The sequence below is a fragment of the Rhea americana genome, unplaced genomic scaffold, assembly GCF_003343005.1.
Source record: "Rhea americana isolate MKP2758 unplaced genomic scaffold, rheAme1 scaffold_13, whole genome shotgun sequence".
NCBI lineage: Eukaryota > Metazoa > Chordata > Aves > Rheiformes > Rheidae > Rhea > Rhea americana.
In genome coordinates, this window is record NW_028185372.1 from 26,570 (window position 1) to 51,934 (window position 25,365).

General features: G+C 54.2%; 2 protein-coding genes across 2 annotated transcripts in view; both read left to right on the forward strand.

Moving 5' to 3' along the window:
* Positions 1-224: 224 nt before the first annotated feature.
* Positions 225-19,002, forward strand: GBA2 (glucosylceramidase beta 2). Its single transcript, XM_085326469.1, has 18 exons — positions 225-314; positions 2,157-2,176; positions 3,487-3,578; positions 3,988-4,103; positions 4,982-5,200; positions 7,190-7,429; positions 8,047-8,149; positions 9,723-9,876; positions 10,470-10,595; positions 11,036-11,220; positions 11,541-11,645; positions 12,676-12,783; positions 13,175-13,326; positions 13,518-13,624; positions 13,789-13,931; positions 14,324-14,439; positions 17,431-17,622; positions 17,718-19,002. The coding sequence occupies exons 1-18, from the start codon at positions 225-227 to the stop codon at positions 17,946-17,948; spliced, it is 2,499 nt and encodes an 832-aa protein (XP_085182595.1). The 3' UTR covers positions 17,949-19,002.
* Positions 19,003-24,093: 5,091 nt separating this feature from the next.
* LOC146599915 (avidin-like) overlaps positions 24,094-25,365 on the forward strand; it is a 3,623-nt gene continuing 2,351 nt past the window's right edge. The window contains exons 1-3 of the mRNA XM_085326272.1: positions 24,094-24,240; positions 24,334-24,544; positions 25,199-25,319. Coding sequence (XP_085182398.1) covers positions 24,169-24,240; positions 24,334-24,544; positions 25,199-25,319 — 404 coding nt within the window. The 5' untranslated portion in view covers positions 24,094-24,168. The remainder of the gene's footprint in view (positions 24,241-24,333; positions 24,545-25,198; positions 25,320-25,365) is intronic.

The following is a 25,365-nucleotide window of genomic DNA, read 5'->3' on the forward strand; positions in this document are numbered from 1 at the left end:
CCTGTCCAGCAAGCAAAGGAGAGGTGGGTCCAAGTGGTGTTGATTAATGAGGGACTAGTTGATGTGAGGACATGAGGGAAATGTCCAGGACATAGGTGTGAGCCAGAACCAATACATCTGTCTAGAAGAGCTCAACCAGGAAACGGGCGGGGTGTGGGAGCATCAGGCTGGGTGTGGGAGCGTCAGGCTGGGTCACTGTAGTATGTGCTATGTGGATGGCTGCAATGGCTCTTCTGGCCTTTGAACAAGGAGTCCTGGACTACTTATCGAGAATGCTGTGTCAACAGGGTCCTTTCCCTCGTGCCATTGAAAATGTCAGTGTTGAAGACAATTCTAGGCCACTGGCCCCAGTTGTTCAGCAGCTCCTAACATGCTTGTAGGACCAGGGCCTGTACAATGTTTTTTGGGGTGTACTCTTGCCACAGGGCAGCCAGCCAACTAAAACCCAGGAGATGGTGCTGCAAGAGAAGCCTAGCACTTGATCCCCTGGATTTCAGTCTCTGAAACCCTGCAGGTTGGAATGGTCTCTCCTGTTGCAGATGTTCAAATGAACTGTGATTGCTCCCCACTTGCTTAGGGCAGAGTGAGTAGCAGCTCCTTTCTTGGGGCACCTATGGCAGGATGGTGCTGTGCCTTGGAACAYCAGAAGCAGAAACCTCACCTGTTGCAGGCCCTTGAACCTCCAGGGAGTGCCGAGATAGCCTTGGGATTGCAACATGTTTTTGGCCAAGAAAGTCCAGGACTGTGGGAGGAGCATCCTAGGCTGATTTGGGTTYGTGCGTCACTGTTGTGCTGAACCTCTGACAGGTGTCCTCTGTTCCTCACCCCTCCTCCTGCAGCCCAGACAAGTGCTGCATGGYGTGACTGGAGTATTGAAAGCTCTGGGACACAGTTTTTAGGCCTACGTGTTAATCAGGGTTCATAGGATAATTCCTTCATTGAAACACAGCTGCAAACATGCAAAGAAAAAGTAGTTAGGAAACTTTGCCCTCTGGCACGCGCRAAGGCTCTTGGTGCGGGGAGACAGGTGGATGCTGCGCTGGCAGGGGTGGAGGGTCTCTGGAGAGGGCCTTGTGCTGCGCTAGAGGGTGGCTGATATGTTCTGGAAGATGTTTGCAACATAGATCTGGAATAATAGAGAAAGCTGGGTGATGTTTGGACAGGTTTTAATTCCACTGCCAATTTGAATGGAAAAGAATGCCCCCCAGCCCTGGCATGTCTTCAAGCATTACAGAACATGAAGACTTTCTCCTGATGATTTTGCAGCCCTGTGAGAGTTGTTGATAATTGGCAGGATTATGCAGGGATTCAACCGCATGATATGTGATGGTGGTGGGGGGGGGAGAACTGAGGAGGAGTTTGCTGTTGAGATAACGAAATAGCTCAAGCGATGGCTGGCTGTAAATTCTGACTTTCTCCCACTGTATAATCACAAAAATACTTTTACAATCCAGTGAACTCCCAGCATTGCCCTCCTTATAAGGAGCTGGGGTGCCCCTCTGGGCTGTGTTGCAGCAGTGCTGTGTGGGCACCTTATTTCGCATATCCAGAAACCTGTTGGAGAAGCAGCTGGAGAAGTTCTCTGATGCTGGTTTAAAAAGCTCTTCCTTGAGAGGACCTAGTGCCAAAAACTCGCGTCAGCGGTGTAGTCAGAGCTGTCTCAGCTGCGAGAAGAGCAGTTGCAGCTGATGAGACAAAGATAGCGGCAGGCGCTGATTCAGGGCAGCTCCACAGGCCAGGCTGGTTCCCTTGGTGTGCAGGGCTCCTTCGGCTGAAGTGTCCCCAAATAGATATGAAGTTAAATATGTTGGAATAGGAGGGTGGGCTGCAATTGGATCGCATAAGATTGCATCCTGGAAAATGCAAATCTGAGAGGGATTTTGGGGACCTTAGAAATTGGTGAATAAAGGTGAAGGTGCAGTGGCTGTGTGGCCAAAAAGGCAGATGAGTTCCTTTACTGAGTAAAGATGGAGAGTGTTGTGATGTTGATGACTTGTGTCCTGGCTTACCAAAACCAGTTCTTGCTCCTTTGTGAAGGGCACTGAAGGATGGAGAGAGCACAGAGCAGCTGGAGTGTTTGCTGTATTAGATTGCCCCTAAATTCACTTTGGTGCTGATGTTTGTGGCTGTTGTCATCTCTGTGCCACTGGTGATAGCGGGGGGAGAGGGGCTACAGGTGAGTAGGGTCTCTTTTCCCCCTTGAAGCTGGGGTGGGAGGTATGCTCCAGAGGGGATTTCTGCTGCCAGATTCCCCTTGCTATATGGGACTGTCCTCAGCATCCTGCTAGCGTGGCAGTATGGGACCCTGGTGTCCCGTTGGAGTGGGCCAGGCTGGGTGCTCCTGGCCGCAGCGCTTTTCTCACGTTTGTGCCAGCCGTCCTACACGAGCAGCCCTCTCTGTGGCTTCATAGYGCAGCACCTGGTGGCCACTCTTGGCTGAGGACAGTGCTTGCTACTTGTCTGCTTGGGAACTGGGCCTGCTCTGGCGGTGCTTCCAGTTCAGTCTCTCCTGTCTGTTCCTTCAAGTTCAGCAGCTTCTTTCAGTCTGGCAGCTATTTTATGCATGCTAACTTTATTTAGCTGGAAGACTTAACTTGGGCAGTTAATTAGCCAAAGCCAATCTCTTTTATGAGTGACTCCTTGGCAATCCAGCCCTATTCTTATTGCCTGGAGTGGTGCTGGCACATCCAGGTCTGGGTGTGCCCCTCTGTTTGCTCCACTGTCTGGATCTCTTGATTCCCAGGCCTTCGGGTGAGAAGTTATCTGATGGTAGTGCCTGGCTCCACCACCAGGGTGTGTGTGTATTTGTGTCTCGCTTGTGTAGCATGCAAGCRGGATGAACTTCCTGGATCCAGAGAGCGAGTGCTGTCTGTCCTAAGGTGCTTGTCCCYGATACCAGCCACCTCCAGAGACATAGCACTTGGATGTAGCTGGACAGCGCATTGCAACAGGAGCGTGGAGGTGGAAGAGCAAGGTTTGCCTCCTCAGAGGAGGAGGATATGGCTTCCTCTGGGCTTGTACCTCAGCTCTGAGACTCTTTACCAGGGTGCGCAGTACCAGGTATGGTGGTGCTGGTTGTGCTCACTCCCACTTCTTGGAGGGACAGCTGGTAGTGCTTTGAGCTGGGAAAGCTTCCTGGCCCTGCACAGGCAGGGGAGCTGAGTGGGGAGCGTGGGCCTTGATCTCTGCCCACGTATTGCAGCACTCTGTTTTTTCACCATGCCCTTGTACATAGGCTGTGGCTCAGGGTGAGCCTGAGAGTTGCTCTGCTGCAAGTGTTTCCTGACCCATCTGCAGTGCAGCAAGATCTCAGGAGCAGGAGCTGTCACACACTGCCCATGGGGCCCAGAGGTTCCTGTGAGGCATTTGTGCATCTGTACAGGAGGAGGAGCTGGAACATATGCCAGCCACATGCTCCAGAGTAGTGATGGAGAAGGGGCAGTGAGACTAGCTCCCATATCTTTTCATACCTCTCTTTCCTTGCAGATATTTCAGATGGTGGTACAAGAAAACCCGCCTAGAGAAGAAATATCCATTCATTGACCTCTTAAGTGCAGTCCCTCTACAGCAGATCTATGGTGAGCCTACAGTTTGGGCACTGGGTTCGTGTGGAGGGGAATGCCAGTATTTACCCCAGGTCCTGGAGTTGCACCAGGCGCTGGTGGTAAGGCTGCTGGGACCTCCCCAGGCTTCTGTGGTTGGGCTGAAATAGGAGAAGAGTGATAGGACGGGGCACCAGGCTGGAGGTGCAGGTTTTTCCGGAGCTGATGTGAGGAGCAGGGCCTCCTGTAGGGCAGGCACTCTGGTGTGTTGGGAGCAATATGGGTGCTGCTGACCGGGAAAAGGATGTGTGTGGGGCAGCCAACGTGCTATAGAGGTATGGGCAGTTCTTAGAGGCCCTCAAAGCTGCAGAGGGAGATTGAGCTAAAGCCTGCTGTGTGCAGTACCACAAGGAAGAACAGGAGTGATGATTTCTGTGTTTGCCAGGGTGCCCGCTGGGCGGGATCGGGGGAGGCACCATCACCCGCGGCTGGCGGGGCGAGTTCTGCCGCTGGCAGCTAAATCCTGGGATTTACCATTACGAAACGGTCATCGCTAACCAGGTAGGTGCAACTGTCTTCCAGCCCCGTCCCCTCTATGCTTGACAGCACTTTTTAGCGTAGGCCAGGCAGGCTGAGTCTTGCCGCTGCCCCAGGGTGGAAGGCTGGTGCTGTAAAGCAGCAGTGCTGACACCAGATTGGCAGCTGAGCAGTGAGTAGTCTTGGACATGAGCACTGGAGGTCTGCTCCCTGCTTTGCCTCCTAGGTRGGTGTTTGGCGAACCAGGCAGTGTCATCCTGGCAGGGGTTTTTAGCACATTGCCCTCAGAGCAAGAGTTCAGGGCAGGTGGGGCCAAGCTGGATGCTCCAGCTTGAGGACTGGGACAGTAAGGAAGGAGCTACTTGAAGTGACAGTGTGTAGTGGTTGGAGGCTGTGCCTCTGCAGCCCCAGCTGTCTCACACCTCCAAGCCTGTTGTGCCCCAGCTGGCTAGAGAGGAGCTGTTGTTTCTAGGGCTGTAGCCAACTGGCCTGTGTTGAGGAGTGTCTGGGAGTCTGCTGTGCAGCCTCATACTACATATGGAGCTAGGGAGGAGCTGGATGWGCTGAGACTTCATTCTTGTGGGGGAATGTCTAAGACTTTACAAGGTCTGAACAGCCCGCCTCTGAGTGTTGGAGGTCTGGAGACTGTGGGCGCCCACGCAGGCGGGAGGCGTCACACTCATTAAAGGAAGGCCTCGCAGTGGGAGTATCTGCCAGTCGTTCCTTCTGGTAGGTGTAGTGGGTATGGTTTGGGTGTGCGTGGCCCCCTAAGGCAGCCAGGGCTTGGTCTGCGTGGGGCCTGAGAGCCGGGTGGGGGGTGTGAGCTGCTTTGGAGCTGCCTGTGCTGTAGAGGCCTCTGCTCCTGGGCTTGTCTCATCGCTTTGCCCTCCTCTCCTTTCCAGTTTACAGTGTGTCTGCGTCGCAAGGGGCAGACAGTTTACCAGCAGGTGCTGTCAGTGGAGAAACCCAGTACTCTGCAGGGCTGGAACTGGGGCTACTGTGGCCACTATGCCTTCTACCATGCACTTTACCCTCGTGCCTGGACAGTCTACGAGCTCCCCGGGCAAAACGTGGTGCTCACTTGCCGCCAGGTCTCTCCTGTCATCCCCCACAACTACCAGGTAGGGAGGCCGTGGCGCCGTGCTCGCTGCAGCCCGCTCTGAACGCTGGGTGGCGTGGGTGCTGTTCCCGCTTGCAAGCGCCGTGTACAGTGGGATGCTGGGCTGAGCTCTGTCCTGCAGCAGAGCTGGAGGATGGCAGCCCAGACCTGGCCTTGCGAACGGGAGCCGGTGTTGCGGTGGCTGCTGGGTGAGCTCTGGGTCCCCAAGAGCACTGTTGTGGTCTGGACAAGGTGCTATAAATTTTTGAAGAGGACTGCCTGTTTTGGGGCTTGAATGCCCCACTGTGCCCTTTTGGAAGGCTGAACTGGCTTATTGCCTGCTGCTTCCCTTAATTAGTTTCCCTAATTAAGCTGTGGAGGCAGGTGCTGCTGCCTCATCCACAGCACTGGATGTCCTTCCAGCAAATGGGTAAGGAATAGTCTTCGGGATGGTGTGACAAATGTGGCCATGTGCAGCTGCCTTTAGGGAAGTGGGTCAGTCTGCTCCCTGCAGCAGGGGAGGCACTGGAGGCACGAGTGTCCACMCCAGGCTGTGGCAGCACAGCTATTACAAATCAGGTTGGCAGGGACTTAGCAGAGCTACTTTGAGTAGGAATAAAGGGTCAGCACAGCAGACAGTCCTGATCCTGTGATATCTGCTGGGTAAGATATGTCCAGGACAGGCCCTGAGCAATGGCTTGGTTCTCAGATCTCCATGTCTCCAGTTCAGGCAGGAAATGCTCAGAGCTGGTGAATTTTAGACCCCTGAGCACTGCATGCTGTGCCTACAAATGCTGCAGTAGATGAGTAAGTCCCTTGTCCTCTGTCTAGTTTTAGCAGTAGTAGAGCAACATGRAATAGCAGAGCTCGCTTGTCACCAAACTGCTTGCAGCTTGAGGGAAGAAAGGCCAGGCCAGGAGTGAAKCAAGGATGGGTGGAGTGTCCATGTTGGGGCTTATGGCTCCTCATGGCGAGTGGGTCCCAGCACTCCTGAAGTGCCATAGAGACAGATGTGGCTGAGATGTTGCTTAATTCTGTAGGCTTTCATCCTGGTTTATTTTCTTTCCTAGCCTGGTCTTTTCTGTCCTGGTTTGTCCTAAGATCATGTCCCTAGTGCCAGCTGCTATCTGRGCCTGTAACAGTCAGACCCTGGTAAGGCATTGCCTGTGCTGAGGCTGTTGCTGCTGGGAGGGGTTGTCCTCTTTTCCTTTTTGTGCTTTGCTCTGGCAGCTGTTTCTTCTGTGCTTTGATATTTTGTCTGGCTTGTTCCTGCACTTGTTTCTGTGCTGTGACTTTCCCAACTCCTGTCCATGGGGCATGGCAGGCTGATAGCCATGCCATTGCTGCATGAAGGGTTAGGTGCTAGCAYTTTAGGAATCTCTCAGCCTGTTTTTGTGGATCAGTTTATCACTGAGTGCTCATTCCAAGGTGCTCCTGACAGTATTTTAGCTGGTTTCTGCCTGCCCTTCGTATGCGAGGGCTATTTATTAGCTAGAGTTGCCCAACTACAGTCTCCRCTTAGCAACATTCCCCAGGCAGAAGGAACCTCTGCAGAAATAAGGAAATTCCAGAGGCTGGCAGTAAGGGATGCCTTGCTAATCCTGCTGTGTGTTCCCAGCCTTGGGTGAGGGCAGGAGGCTGTGCTGCAGACATTCCTGACCATGATGCTCCCTTAAGAAGCAGGTGGGTCTGTAGCTGCAGGTGTTGGCCTGCTGAGCACTTGAGACATGCACCTGAGTGTTACGACGCTGATTTCCTTCTRTCTCTGTAGTGCCTGATGTGGATTTGCCTGCTCAGGGTTTGTGACCTGAATTGTTTTACCTGCCCCCACAATTCCTCTGCTCCAGTTTGGTACCAGGCTCCAGAGGTGGAACTGAAAGACTGAGTCATTCCTTGTGCTCTTGCACCTGCCTTAGCCCAGACAGTTTCTTCTGGCACTAGGGGAAGCAGTGCTCTGAGCAGTTYGCTGCAGAGTGCAAGATCTGTATATGGTGTTGTCTGTCTCTACCAGGACTCCAGCCTGCCAGTGGGAGTGTTCATCTGGGAGGTGGAGAATGGGAATGATGAGGATGTGGACGTCTCCATCATGTTCAGCCTGCAGAACGGCACGGGTACGAAGGAGGACAAGAGAGGAGGGCACTGGAATGAGTCCTTCACCTTTGAGAAGGAGGGCAAGCAGGTTGCTGGAGTTCTGCTGCATCACTGCACTCCTGTGAATCCCTTCACCCTTGCTATCTCTGCCCAGGAGAAGGTAAAGGGCCAGCTAGTTGTTGGTGGTCTGTGGGCTCACAGCACCCCTCACAGCAGGGAGCCAGGGGTGAGGCATGAGTGTCCTGTGTGGCAGAGGTCTGGRCGGTTGTGCCTGGGAATGAGCCCATCCTGGTCCGGTCTGACTGCTGGTGCAGCTCCCAGTGTGGAGAGCTGTGTAGCCCTTCTGAATGTGGGGTCTGTGGGCTATTTCTGGGCAGCTAGTGAGGGACAGATGTGTGATGTGCCTTGGATCAGAGTTTGCACTGCTCCTGGCTCTTACCTGACTGCCAGGGTGGGAGTAGGAGTGTGACTCCAAGTAGCTCCAAACAGTGCCCTGTTTGAGAGTGATTCCATTACAGAAGCTGGAATGAAGCTTGCAGGACACTGCATGAGTAGATCTGGAGTTAGCATTGATGGGCAACATGCAGAAGGGAATTTAGGGCTGCGGGGCTGTGGYGTGGTTCACTGTTCTCCCCACCTGCTCCACAAGAGGACCAGCTCCTAGTTTGGGCTCTGTGGGGAGTCTGATCTCCTCTCACACAGCAGAAACAGGCAAGGTGCTCACATTACCTGCTYCTCAGAGGGAATCCTTACCTTGACACAGCCTTTCATCCCCAGGCTGGCACCAGAGTCACCCACTTGACAGCATTCAATCCCACAGGATCAGGAAAAGAGGTGTGGCAAGACCTCCTTCAGGATGGCAGGCTGGATTCCCCTGCAGGTGAGTTGTCCTTTCTTTGTGGTTGAGGCCWGGCCTGCACAGAAGTGAGCAGAAGGAATGTGTGACTGCCCTGATTCCAGGGCACAGAACACCAGCCCTGGCAAACAGCTGGTTTTCCCTTCCTCTCACTGCCTGGATGTGGTCACAGGGAGTGTAACATCTGGAGGAAGCTCTTGCAGAAGTGAATGGAGAGATTCTGTCCCTGTGGAAAGGTCATGTCCCTTGGGCAGTGCAGGATAAAGGCCTAAAATAGGAAGTATTCTTGACAAAGCTGTTCAGGGCTGCCCGATGCACAAAGGGCTGGCTTACCTGTTGTTGTCACTCAGCTCTTGCTCTTTGKTGATGCTGTGGCCTGTCCCAAGTCCTATGGCACTTATAGGACATGAAAAGGAATTTTAATCTGTATTTGAATTTCCTGTTTAKTTTCATTGTTGTGCTGTCCTTGTTGTGGTTTCATGGCATGAGTGAAGGTTCTCCAAAAGTTGTTTTTGCCACTTCAGGGCTGTTCTCTGCTACATACTTTGGATATACTAATATCTTATTCTGACCAAGGTTGCACAGAGTTGAATTTTCTACTGATCTAGCCATAGTGATACCCAGCCACCTTCTCTAAATTTATGTTGTCAGTGCTGCGAGCAATGCCGGCTTAGACTTGCCCTTCTAGTGGTCATTTARCACATCTCAGGTTTTGGTGTTGACATAATTTTCTGTCTCGTTGCTACATGGGTTTCCTGAAAGTGTCTGAAATTCCCTGGATAATTCCTCATCATCTCTAGCTGTCTGCTTGCTCTGTCTGCAGAGAGCCTTAAAATGGAATATTGCAGCCCTTGGTGCTAACCTGTTATTGCAGTAAAAGCTTGACCTTTTGTCCAATGTCCTAGCCAGCATTTGAACGAGAGTAGTGCTGACAAATTCAATGTTGCAGGTGCTGAGACTTTGCAAAATYTTTTTTGAAGCTTAAATTATGTAAAGCATTTACATAAATATTTCTGGAGACAGATCTCCTACCTGCTTGTCTGCAGATGCAGTCAGAGCTCTGGAGGCTATTGGGATGTGGTTTTCCTCTGTGCATGCTAGGCATTATCATAGTTGGGATCTGTGCTCCTGTTAAAATTGTTGCCTAAATGAGTTTACTTGGCGCACATGTCAGGGCCAGCATGTAATCATCCAGTCTCCCCAAGGGCTTTTCTTAAATACAGGCACAATTCAAGCACCTTCAAACAGTTGGAAAGAGGACTATCATTTATGAGTGGTTGTGTTTGCATTGATAGCAGCGTAGGTACAGAGGCACTCTGTCCATTCCACTCATGCCTGGTGACTTTCCTGCCTAATTAGCTCCTATGCTTCTGCTTGTTTATTTGTAACTTCTGCCTATGGCAGATACTTTTCTTGTTTGCAAAAAGCAATTAGTCATGTGCGGTAATATTGTCACTGAAATGTCCTGGGTGTTCTCTCCAGGTCATAAGGGGRCTGGAGCATGCCTGAGTGGCTTTGTACCCCTCAGGACATCACCTCCAGTCCCTCTGGGCTCAGCTGGCTTTTGTTGTCATTTGTGAACGTTTCTTGGTGGCAGGTAGAAGCACCCCAACGGAGAAGGGAGAAGTGGTTGCAGCAGCTGTGTGCTCCAGCTGTACAGTGCCTGCCCGAGGGCAYAGGACGCTCGAGCTGGCTCTGGCGTGGGACATGCCCTGTGTTCATTTTGGCTCAAAGGAGAAACTGCACTTCAGGTGGGTGGGTTGTATGCAGCCACACAGTTGAGCTCTTGGGCCTGCTTCAGGCAGAGCTTGGCTTGTGTGCCTGGAGCTCCTTTCTTTTCCTCCCAGCTTTCTGACTCTGGCTTGAATGTTGSCCAGGGAGCCTTGTGCTACCTACTGTTTGCAGTTGCCTGGCTCTGATGTGGCCATGACCCTGCCAGGTCACGTAGAGARTGAATATTCCCCTGCCCAGTGGATATGTAGGACCCTCTTTCCAACACCCATACTTTTCCTATAGGTAGTATCCCTCAGCACTGCTTGTTAACCTTTCAGCTGGCATGGAGACTTGGATCCTCCAGCTCTGTCCCTCTGGCATCCCAGCACTGGCTTTTCTCAGCTGTTTCGGAAGCTCCACAGTCTTTTCTAGCCTCAGCATCCTTGCACTAGCAATCCCTTTAGTCTCATATTCCTCATGCTCCCACTGCAGTTCAGCTCTTCTCACCTGACTGAGGGTGGCTAAGTGGGATGTCTGGGCTAGGTGGGCTTCCCAGATGTGCCTCTACCTGCCCCCCACAGCAGACATTGTGGGTGGGTGTTGAGGATCCTGACAAATCTCTGTTCTGCAGGCGATACACACGCTATTTTAGCAGCAAAGGCGATGCTGCTCCTGCCCTGTCACATTATGCTCTAACACACTATGAGGAGTGGGAGGAGAAGATTGATGCGTGGCAGAAGCCCATCCTGGAGAACAGGTGAAGTACATAAGAACAGCAGCCTGTGTAGAGTAGCTTAGCACCCTTCTGGCAGACAGCACTAGGCTGAAAATTTGAGGTTGGATCTTGGAGCAAGCTGACAAGTAGCAGCAAGGTGATCCCCTGCTAGGACAGTGGTCCCCAGGGCCCTGTGCAGCTCTGTCGCATGCTGTGGGGGAGATGCAGCAGAGAATGTGTTTACTGGGTGCTGATCCCRGCCCTTAGAGCACAGTGATGCCTGCTGGCCTTGTGGGGCTATTCAGGGTAGAAGCACTGTGTCTTTTCCTCTGTGGCAGGGGCAGGCTGGATGCCCTGGTGGCCTGACATCCCTCATGGGGTTCCCTCCAAGTTGGAGCTCCAGGGAACAGCGGGGCTGTTAGTTGCTTGTGCTCAGGTTCACTGTCCTGGCTGTTGTGGCTGAGTTTCCATTTTGCCTGCAGCCACCTGCCTCCCTGGTACAAATCAGCCCTGTTCAATGAGCTGTACTTCCTGACAGACGGGGGGACCATCTGGGTGGAGCTGCCCCCGGACTGCTGCGCGGAGGATGTGCAGGGGCCAGCAGGGGCTGGCCTGTCCCAGCTCCTCCCTGTCCTGCGGGAGTACGGAAGGTTTGCTTATTTGGAAGGTAACTTGCAGAGAAATGATGGATGGTCCCAACTCAACCCTTCCTGATGCTGTTCTGCCTGTTGTGCAGTAGCTTTTCACATGCTGCTGGGTGGAGAGCAGTGCTGACTAGCTGTTCCCAGAAAATCCACTATGGGGTCAAGCATGCTGCATCATGAAGCTTTCCCCCAGATCCCTGGGTGACCTACATAGGGGAGGTATTTCACATTCCCCAGTGGGAATCCCTGCCTATGCCAGGGAAAGGACCCARCCTCTGGGGCTGTGTGGGAGGGAGGATTTGCATCTTGTCTCCCCTCCTTCACCACCCCTCTGTGCTTACAGGCCAAGAGTACCGGATGTATAATACCTATGATGTCCATTTCTATGCCTCCTTTGCTCTCATCATGCTGTGGCCCAAGCTGCAGATCAGCCTGCAGTATGACATCGGTGAGTGACCTAGGAGACCTTGACTTGACCCCTGCTGATGTCTTGACCTACAGGAGAGACAGAGGATTTGGGGCTGCTTCTGCTATAGAAATAGGTGCTATGGAGCCAGCATCCCCTTTGCTCTTGTTATGCCCTGGGACTTGTGAGTGCCCAATGTCCATTCCCATCTGCTGCTACTCAACATCTCTCTGCTAGCACTRTATTACAGTCTTGCTACTTCTTTGCTGTGCTGTGGCCCTACCTGAGCTGGAGAAGTCCTTGGTCTTCAAAGCTTTCTTCTCATGCCCCTCCTACCAGGGGACGTGTGACCCTCTGTTGCTTGCCCCATGCTAGGGGCCAGGGACAAGGACCTCATGTGACACTGTTGTAAGTGCACTCACCTTAACTGAGGTGGTGGCAGAGCACTGGAACTCCACTGGTTGTGGAGTCTCCTTCTCTGGAGATATTCAAAACCTGCTTGTACATGATCCTGTCTARCATGCTCTAGGTGACCCAGCTTGAGCAGGGGGGTTGGCCTGGATAGATCCCTTCCAGCCTCAACCATTTTGTCATTCTGAGTCTGTGACTGAGGGCGGAGGGGAGGTGTGTAGCTGTTGGCAGACTCCGCTTTGGACAGGTGTGGAGGCTCCTTTGTGTTGGCCCAGCTTGCAGTGGTCCCAGAGGGGACCGAGTCAGAGCACAGCCCTCTGCTGAGCTGAGGGAGAGCCCACCTTTCCAGTCCTTGGTGCTACTGTCATCTCAGTTAAGGCAAGTGCACTTATGACAGTGTCACGTGAGGTCCTTGTGCCTGGCCCCTAGCATGGGGCAAGGGACAGAGAGTTGCATGTCCCTTGCTGAGAGGAGACTGGGAGCTGGCCAATATCCCCTCATCCCTCTGCAGGATGCTGGCTCCTTTAACCCCAACCCAAGCAGGGAGCCTGGTGTGCTGCAAATACTGCAGGGGGCTGGTGGCCTCTGCCTGTGGTTAGGGCTTGCTGCTGCAATGCTTGCTGCCGGCACTCTCGTGGTTCCTGCTTTGTATACTCCCCAGCTGTCACCGTGGTGAATGAGGATGTCCAGCCCCGGCAGTACTTGATGCATGGTCAGACAGCCCAGGTGAAGCTGAAGAATGTGGTGCCACATGACATTGGGGAACCAGGTAAAGGGCCTGGCCTGGCCTGCTGAGAGCCAGAGGTGGGTATAGGGCTGCTCACACACCTCTGTTAGTTAACTCCCAAGCTGTGGGGCAGCCCATCCTTGTGTAGGCTATATGGTGCATAGTGTGCTGCTTTTGGGAGCAGGAGGCCTGGATGGCCCTCACTGTTCAGGGTGGTGATGGCAATGCAGATTATGTTGTGTGAAGCCTGTGCRAGAGAGACATGGTGAAGTTAAAGCAGTAGGAGCAAGGCTGTTCTCAGGAGAGATGGCACAGGATGCAGTATGTTATTTTGGTGCTGCTTGATCATAGCACTCTTGGGAGCTTGCATGTAGGTAGGCAAGTGAATGTTYGTTGCTTCCTGGACTGCTACATCTGCTCTGTCCTCACACAGGTGATGAACCATGGCAGCGTGTCAATGCCTATCTGATCCATGACACAGCCAGCTGGAAGGACCTGAACCTGAAGTTTGTGCTGCAAGTGTACCGTGACTACTACCTGACAAATGACTCTCTGTACTTGAGGGATATGTGGCCAGTCTGCCAGGTACTGGGGGCATGGTCCTGCCTCACAGCTCMCCACTAAAGGGAAGGAAGCAGCATCTTCCCTAGCTTTAACTGGGAGACATGTGACATCAGGGAGCAGAGACAAATTATGTCCAAGCAGAGCATGAGGGGCATTTGTGGGAGAAAGCTGCAGAGTGCTTGGGCTGCATGGCTCTCTCCTGTCTCCCATAGGCTGTGATGGAGTCAGAGCTGAAGTTTGACACAGATAACGATGGGCTCATTGAAAATGGTGGCTTTGCTGACCAGACGTATGATGCGTGGGCAGTAACAGGAGCCAGGTGAGTAAGAGACGAGTGGCACTGAGAAGGTGGAGAATGGCAAACTGGGGCATGGGCAGGGGAAATAACTCAGAGCTGGGAAGGCGGCCCCAATGTGTTGTAGGGGTCTGCACAACCCATGCTGCATCCAGCATCACCAAAACTGCTTTCCTTTATTCTGGCAGTGCCTACTGTGGTGGGCTGTGGCTGGCAGCTGTCTGTATGATGTGTAAGATGGCAGATGTGCTAGGCGATGGTGAAACCCTGCAAAAATACACTGCCATCCTGCAGAAGGGCAAGGAAGCATTTGAGAGGCTGCTCTGGAATGGTGCGTATCCTCCAGTGGGAAGCTGCACTCCGTTCAGCCTGTAAGGGCCACCAGGCTGGCCATGYCCTGCTTTGAGATGCAGGCCTTCCTCAGGGCATAGAGCCATGCTGAGGAGCCTTGGGGTGCTGTGACCTCAGCTGGTGGACAAGGGAAGGTGGGGAGGTGTCAAGCCTCCAAATGGAGAGGAAGGAGCAGGTACCAGGGAGGGATGTTGTCATCCACAAAGGGAGGCAAGGGAACAGAAAGGATATGGTGCCAAAGAGTGGCTTGGGAAAGGAAGGAGGGGAACACCTTGTGAAAAAGGTGCTGTGTTCCTGCTGTACTGGGAGGAGTAGTGGCAGCATGCACAAGGGATACGACCATCAGTTTACACTGTTTACTGTCTCTTCCAGGAAAATACTACAACTATGACAGCAGTGGGAGCGTCACCGCCAGCAGCATCATGTCAGACCAGTGTGCTGGGCAGTGGTTTCTTGGGGCTTGTGGCCTGGACCAAGGGCAGTTTGAGGTAAGAGAAGGCCCAGCATGATCCAGAGCAGCTGGGCTGTGGTGAGCTGCCCATGCCTGAAGAAGAGCAGTAGGGCTACATGGTGTGGGTTAGGCATTAGTCTGTTAGCTGCTGATGTGGAGGACTCTGACCCACTCCTGTGCAGCAGCAGTACTCTGGAACAGAGGACTTCATRCTCATTAACAGTGCAGCTCATTAAACTGAAATACATTTGTGAAAAGACTATGCATCAAGAGTGTGTGTAATCTGTCAAATTGAGCTCACTTTGAAGAAGTTTCTGCTGGAACTTGTTTTCAGCAAAATACTTGTTTAGAAAGCAGAGAAAATGTGTCCATGTTATTAATTGCCAGTTTAAAGTCCTGAATGAAAATCGGAGGAGACCAAGATCTGTTTGGGGCCCTGAAGTCCATAGCTCTTCATTTGCAAGAGAAGGATCAACTAAAGACTATCCTATCAGATGTTAGTATTATAATTTCCAGGACACGACAGGGTAGTAGAGCAATCAGATGGGTTATTTATGACCAATAGACAGTTGACAGACCCCACTGCTGCACAGCAAAACTCCCTTTAATAGTGCAGGGCAGGTGAAAGCTTTGTGTATCTGAAGGACAGCGGAATGACGCYTTGAGTTGCATGAAGGTTCACTTTGTAGTCTGTTAGTATTTGAGGGGAGCTTGAAATAGCCTGTCCTGGGAGCAGATTGTACAAAACATCTTAGGATTTAATGAGAACCACTGGTTTCTGCCTGTACCCTCCTGTGTTTATTCTTGTTTGGATTTCTTGAGCAGGGAGACTTGGACTGTGCCCAGGACTGTAGGTGACATTTTGCCCAGGCCCCATGCAGTGATGCCCAAACATTCCTTTATGGGGGAAATAGTAAACSTGGTGCAGTCAAGTTTCACTTGCCTCTTCCTTAGGCCTCTGATTTTTGCTTGGTGTATCTTTCCTCTCCTATAACAAGTGAGCTTTGAGCTTACTGAAGACTTTATGCTGCTGAACTTCTCTMTTACTACAGTCATCCAGTTTTGTCCACATGATGTTTTGCTTTCTGTGCTGTTGGCACCACTCCTATGTTTGTCATTTCATTACCACACTCCTGCTGTGTGCCCAGGTCAATAATGAAATAGAAAGAAAAGTCTGTGACCCCAGTCTTGAAGGAATTCTACCCCGACCTTCTGCCAGAAGGACAGCTACACACAGCCCCTCYGCTAATCGCTTCTTCCTTAGCAACACTTGTACTTATCACCAGATAGAGCCACAGTGAGGAGGGGAAAAAAAATACTATATTCAGTGCGTGGCTTTAATGAACATAAAAGCGACATACCTTTTCTTGATACGTGTCTACCAAAGTTATTTGGTTAGACTGCTCAGCCTGCCTTTTGCAAGCTCATTTCACTTCATGCCTTCCCTTTCCTCTGGCTTTAGTTACAACRAACTTGCAAGAAAAGTCTAGTGCATCACTGAGGTTGGGCTGGACTAGTGTGCCAAGAATTACATGACTCTCTCCTCTCTYAGCAAATGTTACACCAGTTGGTTATGTTCCCACTCCAAAACATCACTTCTGATTTGATCATCGTGAAAAGTCTGTTATGGCTTTCTAGTTGTGTTAGCGCAGGATAACACTACACAGTCCTCTTGTTAAAACATTACTGAGTTGTGATCTCTGCAGTWTTTCTCAATATTATTACTAATACTGAAAGTAGTGGAAAAACACTGACTTTTAGTTATGTACAGAGGCTTTTTAATCTTGATGCAATACTTAGTGCATAGTAGCTGCAATGCTTTTTATTTGGCTTGCAGGCCTCTTAGTGCTGACTTTAACTCCTTTTGTAAGAGCTTACTGCAGAATTACTCTGCAGAATTATTTGCAGTTTGTTCACTTAACTTGAGCTCCTGGCTTTAGTTTATTGAGGAACTGTTTTGTTGTTTTTCTCCACCCTTCTCTTCTAGGAAAAAGATGCTTTCACTTTCTCTTGCTGTTTTCCTTGGAACAGCTACTTAACCAGAAAGCCACCATYTCTTTCCCTGTCACCTTATTTTTTTTTCAAAACTTCTCAAGTACAGATTCTTTCACAATCAGACATGGAAAACATAAAGCATCCTGTACATCTGGGTCTGAGCTCTTCCAWGCAACTTGCATCAGCACCCAATTACAGAAGTTAATCAAATTTTGATCAAGAACAAGCCCTATTTTCTTCTATTTTTTTTTCCACTGAGCTGAGGCTGGATCTCCTGTGTTCAGTTACTTAACTTACCATGGCTAGCCATTTCTGTAAGATTCCCAGGACTGGCTCAAATGAAGTCTGAGGTACCCAAGATCCTGCTCAGTTCACTGCTTGCAKTGGTGAATTCTGCCCATTGGGAGTAAGGGAGGAACCTACCAATGTCSAAAACACTCACTCCCCAGCTGGGAGCTGCATTCCCATGTAGTCATGAAGCCTTACCAAAATGTTTCCTTTTGACAAGAAGGTATCTTCAGCCCCACTGACCCCAGACCCCCTGGGGACTGCATAGACATGTACAGCTGTACATGTTTCAGCCACCACTGCTCAGTGTGCCATCTCTTCTAGGTATTGCAGTGCCTGTTGTACCTGCAGTAGCTGATGGAAACAGACTGATGGGATGAAAGAACAGTACAGCAATTTCACCAGGAGGAAGTCTGGGGCCCCAGATACTCATTACCTGAAAAACATGCAGCTGTGACCAGAAAAAGGCCAGGAATTCAAATAAGGCAGTTATGAGTGGGGTTGGCCTGGTCCCCAGAGCAAAGTCCTAAGAAAAGCAATGGGTTTGATCAGTGTCTGAAAGCAAGAGGCTTTTTCAGGAGTCATGATAGTTGGATGAGTTATTGGCCTGCCTTCAGTGAGCAACAATGGTCTCTTCTAGTCTAAAATCTAACACTGGCTGAGGGGTATGAGTAAGCACTGAGGCAAAGCATGTGTGTGYGTTCATGCTCTGTCCCTCCCTGTCTTTCTCCCTATCTCCATGCAGGTCTTCCCCAAGAGTCATGTTGTTAGTGCGCTGAAGACCATCTTTGAGAAGAATGTTATGGGCTTTGCCGGCGGCACCATGGGAGCTGTGAATGGCATGACACCTGACGGGGTGCCGGACACCTCAAGCATACAGTCCAACGAGGTGTGGATTGGGGTAGTGTATGCCTTGGCTGCTACCATGATTCAGGAGGTGAGCAGGGGATTCTGCACCAGCAAGCAGTGGTTCTGGGTCTATGCCCTATCCTTGCACTCCAAGCAGATACTGATGGCCACCTTTCTTCCCAGGGCTTGGTACAGGAAGGTTTTCACACTGCAGAGGGCTGCTACCGGACAGTTTGGGAGCGGCTGGGTATGGCCTTCCAGACACCRGAGGCCTATTGTGAGAAGAAGGTCTTCCGCTCACTGGCCTACATGCGTCCCCTTAGCATTTGGAGCATGCAGCTAGCCCTGGAGAGCCGAGCCAGCCAGGCAGCAGCACCTACAGAGCCCACCCAGGCAAACTCCTTCAGTCCTTGAGCCCGGGAGCCCAGTGGTGTTGAGCAGATGAGTGAATCACCCTGGGGATGAGGGCCTCGGCTGGAGGGCAGGGACCCTGCCGTGGTGCCCTTCCCCACCCCTTTATAATAATCAAGTTGCTGTTTCCCTTCCCCATCTCCTCACCCAACCCACAGATCATGCCCTTCACCTTGGGGGCCTCCAGACACGGATGCTGAGCACAAGGGAGTCCAGAGGCACAAGTTATGTCTCTTCACCCTCACCAGTGAAAGGAGAAGAGTGGGATAAGGGGGCACTACTGAGGCTTGCGCCTCCCTTTCCCTATTGCTCAGGGCTCTGTCAGCCTGCAGGACAAGTAACTTTCTTCAATATAAGCTGGCACCATCTCCTAGGAGCAAGCAAGACCCTTCTCCTGCAGGCTTTGTCTGGGAGAAGTCAGTGGGCCTGGTAAGGTAGGAGCTGGCCTGCAGGGCTRATAAGTGAGTGAGTGTGTGAAGTGAGGACCTTGGACCAGCGTGGGATTTGGCTGCCTGCACCAGATCTGGGTGCTTGTTGCGGCTGTACATAGACACGTGGATACTGTAGATGTTTCTCTGCTTTGTAACTGCTACAGACAAACCAGCTGTTCTGGACTGACCCTTGCCCTCCCCCCCCTGCCCCAGCTCTGCCTGCAGCTGGAGTTGGTTCTAGGTTTGGTGCAGTGCTTGAGAGATCAGGGAGCTTTGGCCTAGCCCGGGAGCTCGCTTGAGATGGGATCTGCCTACCTAGCCCCTGTGCCACAACTGCTCATGGAGCTGTGAGCTTCTCCCCACCACCAGAAGCTGGCTGTGCATGTCCCCCAGACAGGGAGCACACAGGAGAGCTTGTGGCAAGTACAATCCACAGCAGGGCCTTCCTTCTTGGCCYGTGACAATCTGAGCCCCGATCCTGGCCCAGGTGGAGCAGTATGTCCCTGGTCCGGTACTGTGGCACCTCTCCCTGCTTGCACAGCAATAGACTTCTGTGGGCAGTGGAGCAGATTTTAGATTATGAATTGTTTTAAATTAAGTTCTTAATAAATGATTATCCAGCTGTCTCTCCCTGGTGGTGTACTTCCTTTGTAGCAGGGTGAAGGAAACATGAAACAATGTTGTCCCTTTTCCTTCGAAGCTTGTCCTAACCTTGGCTGGTTTGTGCAGAGGCCTGTGTGAATGGTTTGTGATACGTGCCAGGACTTAACTACAGGCTCATCGTGTGTGTGTGTTTGTGTGTGTGTGTGTTTGTGTGGTTTGCCAACAGCTTTGTGATAGGAGCAAAAACTACCTTCCACTCAGTTGCAATTGTCTTGAGGTCCTAGAGAGCAGTTTAAGGCATGTCCCTTGTTCTCTACTCTGATGTAGTTGCAAGCCAGATGACACCAGCATCCCATCCTCAACCAGGCAGAGCTGTTCTCTGTGACTGGTTAGGAGTCCGGAGAGCCCTGGAGCTAGCTCGTGGCGGTGACTGACTCCTAGTGCCACAGACTGCTCCTGCACTCTTTAGTTTTTCTGTTCCTCTGCCAACACCATCTGCTGCAGCACAGGGGAAACGAGGAGGCTGTATCTACCTGGTTTCAGGTAGGTGGCCTCATGCTCTTAGCCTGTTACCTGTCACAGGGAGTAACTTAACTTTATTAACAAGGGACAAAGTAGAGGTGGCATAGAGCCCTGCTTTCTTCCTCCCCACCCCGCTTATCAGAGGGGCTGCTTTGGGTCCTGAATTTGGTTATCAGCTTAAGCATATGGCTGAACACAGACTCTGTGCACTGTGGCTGGCCTGTGGCGTAACCACCACAGGGAGTGCAAGCACCAGTGTTTACGCAAGCTTGTGTGAAACCCTGAAACCTTTGGATGTTCTTCAYGGCTGTAGGGGACTGGGGAAGTCTGCACAGCTTGGCTTGTGGCTCCAGGGTGTCTAGGCTGTGGCAGTGCCTTGGCCCTGGTGGAAGGGGAACTTTGAGCTGCTGGCTGCATGCCCTGAGGTGCAAGGGAGTCTGCAGAGACTCCCCTTTGGCATATCTTCCCTTTCAAAAGTGGACTTGGGGTAGATGGTAGCAAGTGGTGCTCTCCCTAAAAGAGAGAAGAGGCTGGGACTAGGACAGCAGGTACCTGGTTCTTTCCTGTGCTGCTGGCCTCCAACCTCTTCCCCTATCTGCCACCTCCCTCTCCCTCTTTCTGCCTCGTTTATTTACTCCCTGCAAATTCATCACAAGTGCTGCCTGGTTTTAGTACTGTCCATTAATCTTTGAATGGGACAGAGTCTACAAAGCAGCCTCTCCCCCTCTCTGCTAATCTTCCTTCCCCTTTGCACTTGCTCACGTGGGGRCAGGGCCGGAGGGGAGAACGTGAGGCTTCCCAGCGGCTGGCTGGCCGGCCTCCAGGCACCGGGAGCTGCCCTCGCCTGCGGGCTGCCCTCGTGCTGGGCTGTTGCTGTGTGGATCCCCAAATGCCTCATGGSCTCCAGGCCATCAATGGTTGACCTGGTCACAGCTGCACCCAAGCCAGGCCACTGTTGCGCTGCTGGCCARTGCCTGAACGTGCGGGTCTGGCACCGACGATCTCAGAGCTGGGGCTGCAGTCCCAAAGGCTGCAGCGTGCCTGGCGCAGGAGCAAGGRCTGCTCTCCTGCTCCCAACACGGGCATGGGGGGGGTTCAGCCAGGCTTGCTGCTGGGATCACCTGGGCCATGGAGACAAAACACAGCCAGGCCCCCCTTTGCGCTGGGCCCTGCTGCCCAGGAAAGCCTGAGAGCAGAGTGCCTGCAGGCAGGGCTGGCAGCTGACCAGGCTGCGGAGGGATTGCCAGGTCCCTGGGGAGCACGGCGGCCTTGGGCAGGGACTGCCCCGAGCCTGCAGCCCCTCGGGGACTGTGCTGAGCCCTGCAAGGGGCACGCAGCATCTGTGCTGGGGTGGCCGCGTCCCTCAGCCTGGGCGAGGGGCTCTGAGCGCCTGCGGGTGCGGTTTTGGTTCACCCTCGGAGCTCCTGCAGAGGGTTGCCCTTGCACCCAGGGCGTTGCCAGGCTGGCACTGGCCCAGTGCTGCCAGCGTGGCGATGAATGGCCTTTTCTTCCTCTGCTCTCCCCAAGAGAGAGTTCCTGCGTCCGTGTGGGCTGAGAAATAATGTTATCCGGGCAGGTCTTGGCAGGCACGGCCCACTTGACCAACGTGTATTGTRTTCTTCTGGCTTTGGGATCACCTGTGGGTGGTGGGAGGCCACGGCCTGGAGCCGTGCTGGGTGGGGGTTTGGGGGAGAAGAGGGTGCTCACCTCTGCTGAGCACAGGGCTCGCAAAGCCCCTGCACGTCTCCCCTCCCTCTCCATGGAGCCACGGCTGGGAGAGAGGGGCACTCTCCACTGGGGTTGAGCTGGGAGAGAGGGGCGCTCTCCACTGGGGTTGAGCATGTCACTGTGGCACCGTGCTCTCTGTCCCCAGGGGGAGCACGTGCAGGGCTCTGCTGGCCCAGAGAGCCCTTGGCTGTGGTCTCATTGCTGTGCTGTGCCAGGMTCCCCAGCAGCGGGTGATGGGACCCAGGCAGCAGCACTGGGGAAAGCTCCCCAACCTCCCATCCCTGCAGGAAGGGGATGTGGAGATCCACCAGAGCCAAGGAGGTGCTTGGTGGGGCTCCCCGGACTGAGGCCCTGGTGCCCATAGGGGTGCTGGCCAGGTGTCAGGGGGCTTTGGCAGAGAGGGGAAGGATGGGAGACCTCTTCCTAGCACAGTAAACCATTTCCCAGCTTGGAGTTGTGTAAYTGCTGGGCACCGGCAGGGAGAAGTTCATGTGAGCTGAGTTCACAGTGTTTCCAGTACCCTGAGATGGAGGTGTGGTCCTACCCTCTCCCTCAACCCTTCCGTTAACTACACACTAAAAATTTGTTTTYCTGGAATTTCCAGCCTTGTCCCTGCCAGTGCTAGTTTACAACCCCCAACGCTCCCGAGAGCTTCCAAACAGCCCACGCGTACATCCGTGAGCTCGGTGGGGGCGAAGAGAGGGCTGTGCAGGGCCGGCACCRGGGCGGTCGCCCAGCCGGGCTCCCCGGCCCGTGGGGCCCCCGYGCGAGCGGCAAGCAGGGTAGGGGCGAGCAAAGGCACCTGCAGCTCCGACCAGGGAGAAGCAAGGCTGGAGGAGCGCGGCGGGTACCGGGTTCTCCTCTAACCTGATGCAGCCGTAACCTCAGGCGAAGGAGCTCCTGAGGGCATYGAGAGCGTTTGGGCTCCGTCACTTCCCTGCGCCGTACGGTTACGTTGTGACGCAGCAGGCGGGAGCGCGGGCGGCTGCCCCCAACCATCGCCTGCTCCGAAGCCGCTTCATCACGGAGCCCCGCTGGCACGCTTCTTCAGCCCTTCGGGGCAGCTTGCGTAGGAACCTTATTTCAGAAGTTGGGATGCTCAGGCTGGTTACTCCATCCCTGGGTATTTCTACTGTTTTCTTTCCTTTTTATGTTATAACTCGTATCAATTAAAGTTGTGCGTTACAGGGTTAAGACCAGCAGCTGTTCTCTAATGTTTACCTATACTACCTTTTTTCAAAGTTAACTCCATCCCAGCTTAATTACGATCTTTGATTTTTCCCGCTCCGTTTCTTGAATCCTCGTACGCACGCGCTTACACCCCGGGTCTTTCAGCTTTCAATTTCTGCAGCCCCCAGCTTCAGGCTTTCGCCCCAGCGTTCGGCTCCCCGTCGCTCAACGGCGGCTCGGCCGGCGCCGCCAAGGTAAACGCGGCAGCTGCGGCRAGAAAACATACCCTGACGTAAATCCGTAAAGCAGAGGAAGGCAAACACCCGAGCAGGCATTCCCCCTCGCCGCGAGCTTGCCGGCGGCCTGCAGCTGGCCCCCGAGCCCCACGCGGAGCTGGGGCCTCGTGCCCCCCGCGTGGGCCAGGAGGGCCCGCAGGGTCCCACGCGCAGCCCGGCGCCGAAGCCCCGTCCAGAATTGAAGTTATTTAAATAAGCCCTGCGCGAGCACAGTTTGTCGTCTGCGTTAAAATCCGACCTGCGAGATATTTGGGGAATGTTTGGGTTTTTTAGCTCCCCGGCAAGAAATGTCGGCTTGCCAGGAGCGTGACGAGCACCGATCGCACCCTGGGGCGAGAGGAGCCCTGGAGGAAAGGGGCTCGCGGGGCCTCGCCTGGGGCACGCGGGAGGGCTGGACGCCTGCTGTCCGGGCGCCGGGGCTGGCGGCAGAGGCCCAGCCGCGGCGGGCTGGACAGGGACCCTAGCAGGGCATCTCCTGGCCCGCGGTAGGAAGGTGCTGCACGGGGCGTGGGGTGCCCGGCCGACCAAAATAAAATGGCCCTTGCCGGGATGGCCAATGCCCAACGGCGCTGGGTCGGGGGCGCGGGGGACCRCAGCGGGGCCAGGCGAGCCGCAGCGAGGAGGCTCTTCACAGCCGGGCATGGAGGCGGCGCGAGGCTCCCGGCGTCCTGCCGTCGCTGCCACCCCGCAGTACCCACCTTGGAGAAACCTTTGCAGGAAGCCTGGTCCCCAGCGAGGCTCGCGGGAGGGCATCCGGCACRGAGGAGCAGGCTCGGGTCGCCCGGGCTGCTCCCACCCGCGGGGCTGATGCCGGCCGGCACCCGCATGGGGTGTTTGGGTAACGAGGGGGGCAGCAGCCCRTGGCCAGGAGCGCATGAAGAGGCACCAGGAGAAGCTGCCGGGGGCAGCAGGAAGGGCTTGGGGGGGGGGCAGCCCTCGGAAGGGGTTTTCCCCAGCTCAGGGGGTCACTTTGGGGTGTCCATGGGGCTGGGTGTGCAGAACCCATGGCTGCCCCCATCCCTCCGGTGCGGCAGCCCCAGCAACYGGAGAGTGATGTCCACCTCCCTGGGGCAGCCCCAGAGCTCTGCCCCTGGCCCCCCAGCCGCTCTCCTCTGGGAATCGAGGTTGGAAACTTTAACCAAGCCCTGACGTGGTCCATAGCAGAGCCACACGGCCAAGCGAGAGCTGGCGYGTTGCCAGGCCTGCGCCCCGCTCCGAGCTCGTCCCGGGCTCCGGGGTGCGCGAGCCGAGAGGAGCCGCCTCGACACAAGCTGCTGGTAATATCTGCCTGCAATCGCCTTCCCGCATTAGCAGGAACTGCAACTTTGGAAACACCCAGGTTATGCAATGCCTGGGCACAGCTGGTGCGGGGAGCCCCGGCAGCAATAAAAAGGAAGGGGAGCCGGCAGCGGGACACAGCCCTGCGAGGAGCGTGTCCCAGGCATCAGCAAACGCCTACCAGCTGCGGAGACCATGCAGGCRGCCCCGGTGCTCCTGGCGCTCGCCCTGGCGCTGGCGACTCCCTGCTCCTCTGCTGAGCGGAAGGTAAAGGCAGCCGTGGGCCAGGCTGGCCCCAGTGCTGCGGGCTCTCCCGCGGGGCTGGGTGCCAGGCTCCTCATGCTCATCCTCTCCTTGCAGTGTGTCCTGACAGGCTTTTGGATCAACGACCTTGGCTCTAATATGACCATCGGTAGTTTGAACAACAAAAACGAGTTCTCTGGCTCRTACCACACGGCTGTGTCAGCCACCAGCAACGAAATCAGGCTTTCGCCGCTGCAGGGATCCCAGCACCGCAAGAACCAGCGCAACCAGCCCACCTTTGGTTTCACCGTCAACTGGAGTTTCTCAGGTGCTTCTCCCTTGTCCAGCCTCACCATGGTGTCCCCAATGGTCCCCTGCCCTCCCCAGTGGTGTCTGTAACAGTCCCCTGTCCTCCCTTGTGATGTTCTTGATCGTCTCCTGCCTTCCCCTGCAATGTCCCCAACCGTGTCCTACCCTCATCTCCACAGTGGTGCCCTGCCCTCTCCTGTGATGTCCCCTGCCCTCCCCTGCAATGTGCCTGTCAATGTTGTGCCCTCCCCTACGATGTCCTCGGTGGTCCCTGCCCTCCCTTGTGGTGTCCCCGATGGTGTTGTGCCCTTCCCTGTGACGTTCCTGGTGGTCCCTGCCCTCCCCRAGGTGTCTGCAATGATCCCCTGCCCTCCCCTGAGATGTCCCCTGTAGTCTCCTGCCCAACCCTGTGATGTCCCTGATGGTCCCCTGAGCCGTCCCTAAGCCCTGTGGCCGATGGGATGCGCCGGGCAGGTTTTCTGAGCTCGCTCCTTGCTCCAAACGCCACCGAGTTTCCTAGAAATAAGCATGGGGCTCGGGAGCACGGCTGCGCCGAGGCAATGCCAGGAGCCGAGGCCAGCCGTGTCCCCTCCGGCAGGCAGGGGCGCCGGGGGCGGACGCTGAGGGGGGGTGGATTTCAGCGGGTCACGGCTCTGCTCCGTGCTCTGTGCAGACTCCATCACCGTCTTCACGGGCCAGTGCTTCGTGGAGAAGGACGGCAGGGAAGTGCTGAAGACCATGTGGCTCTTGCGAGAGCAGGTCAACAGCATCAACGACGACTGGAAAGCCACCAGGTGAGGCCAGGCCAGAGCGGGGTATGCGCCCCCCCCCCCCCCCCCC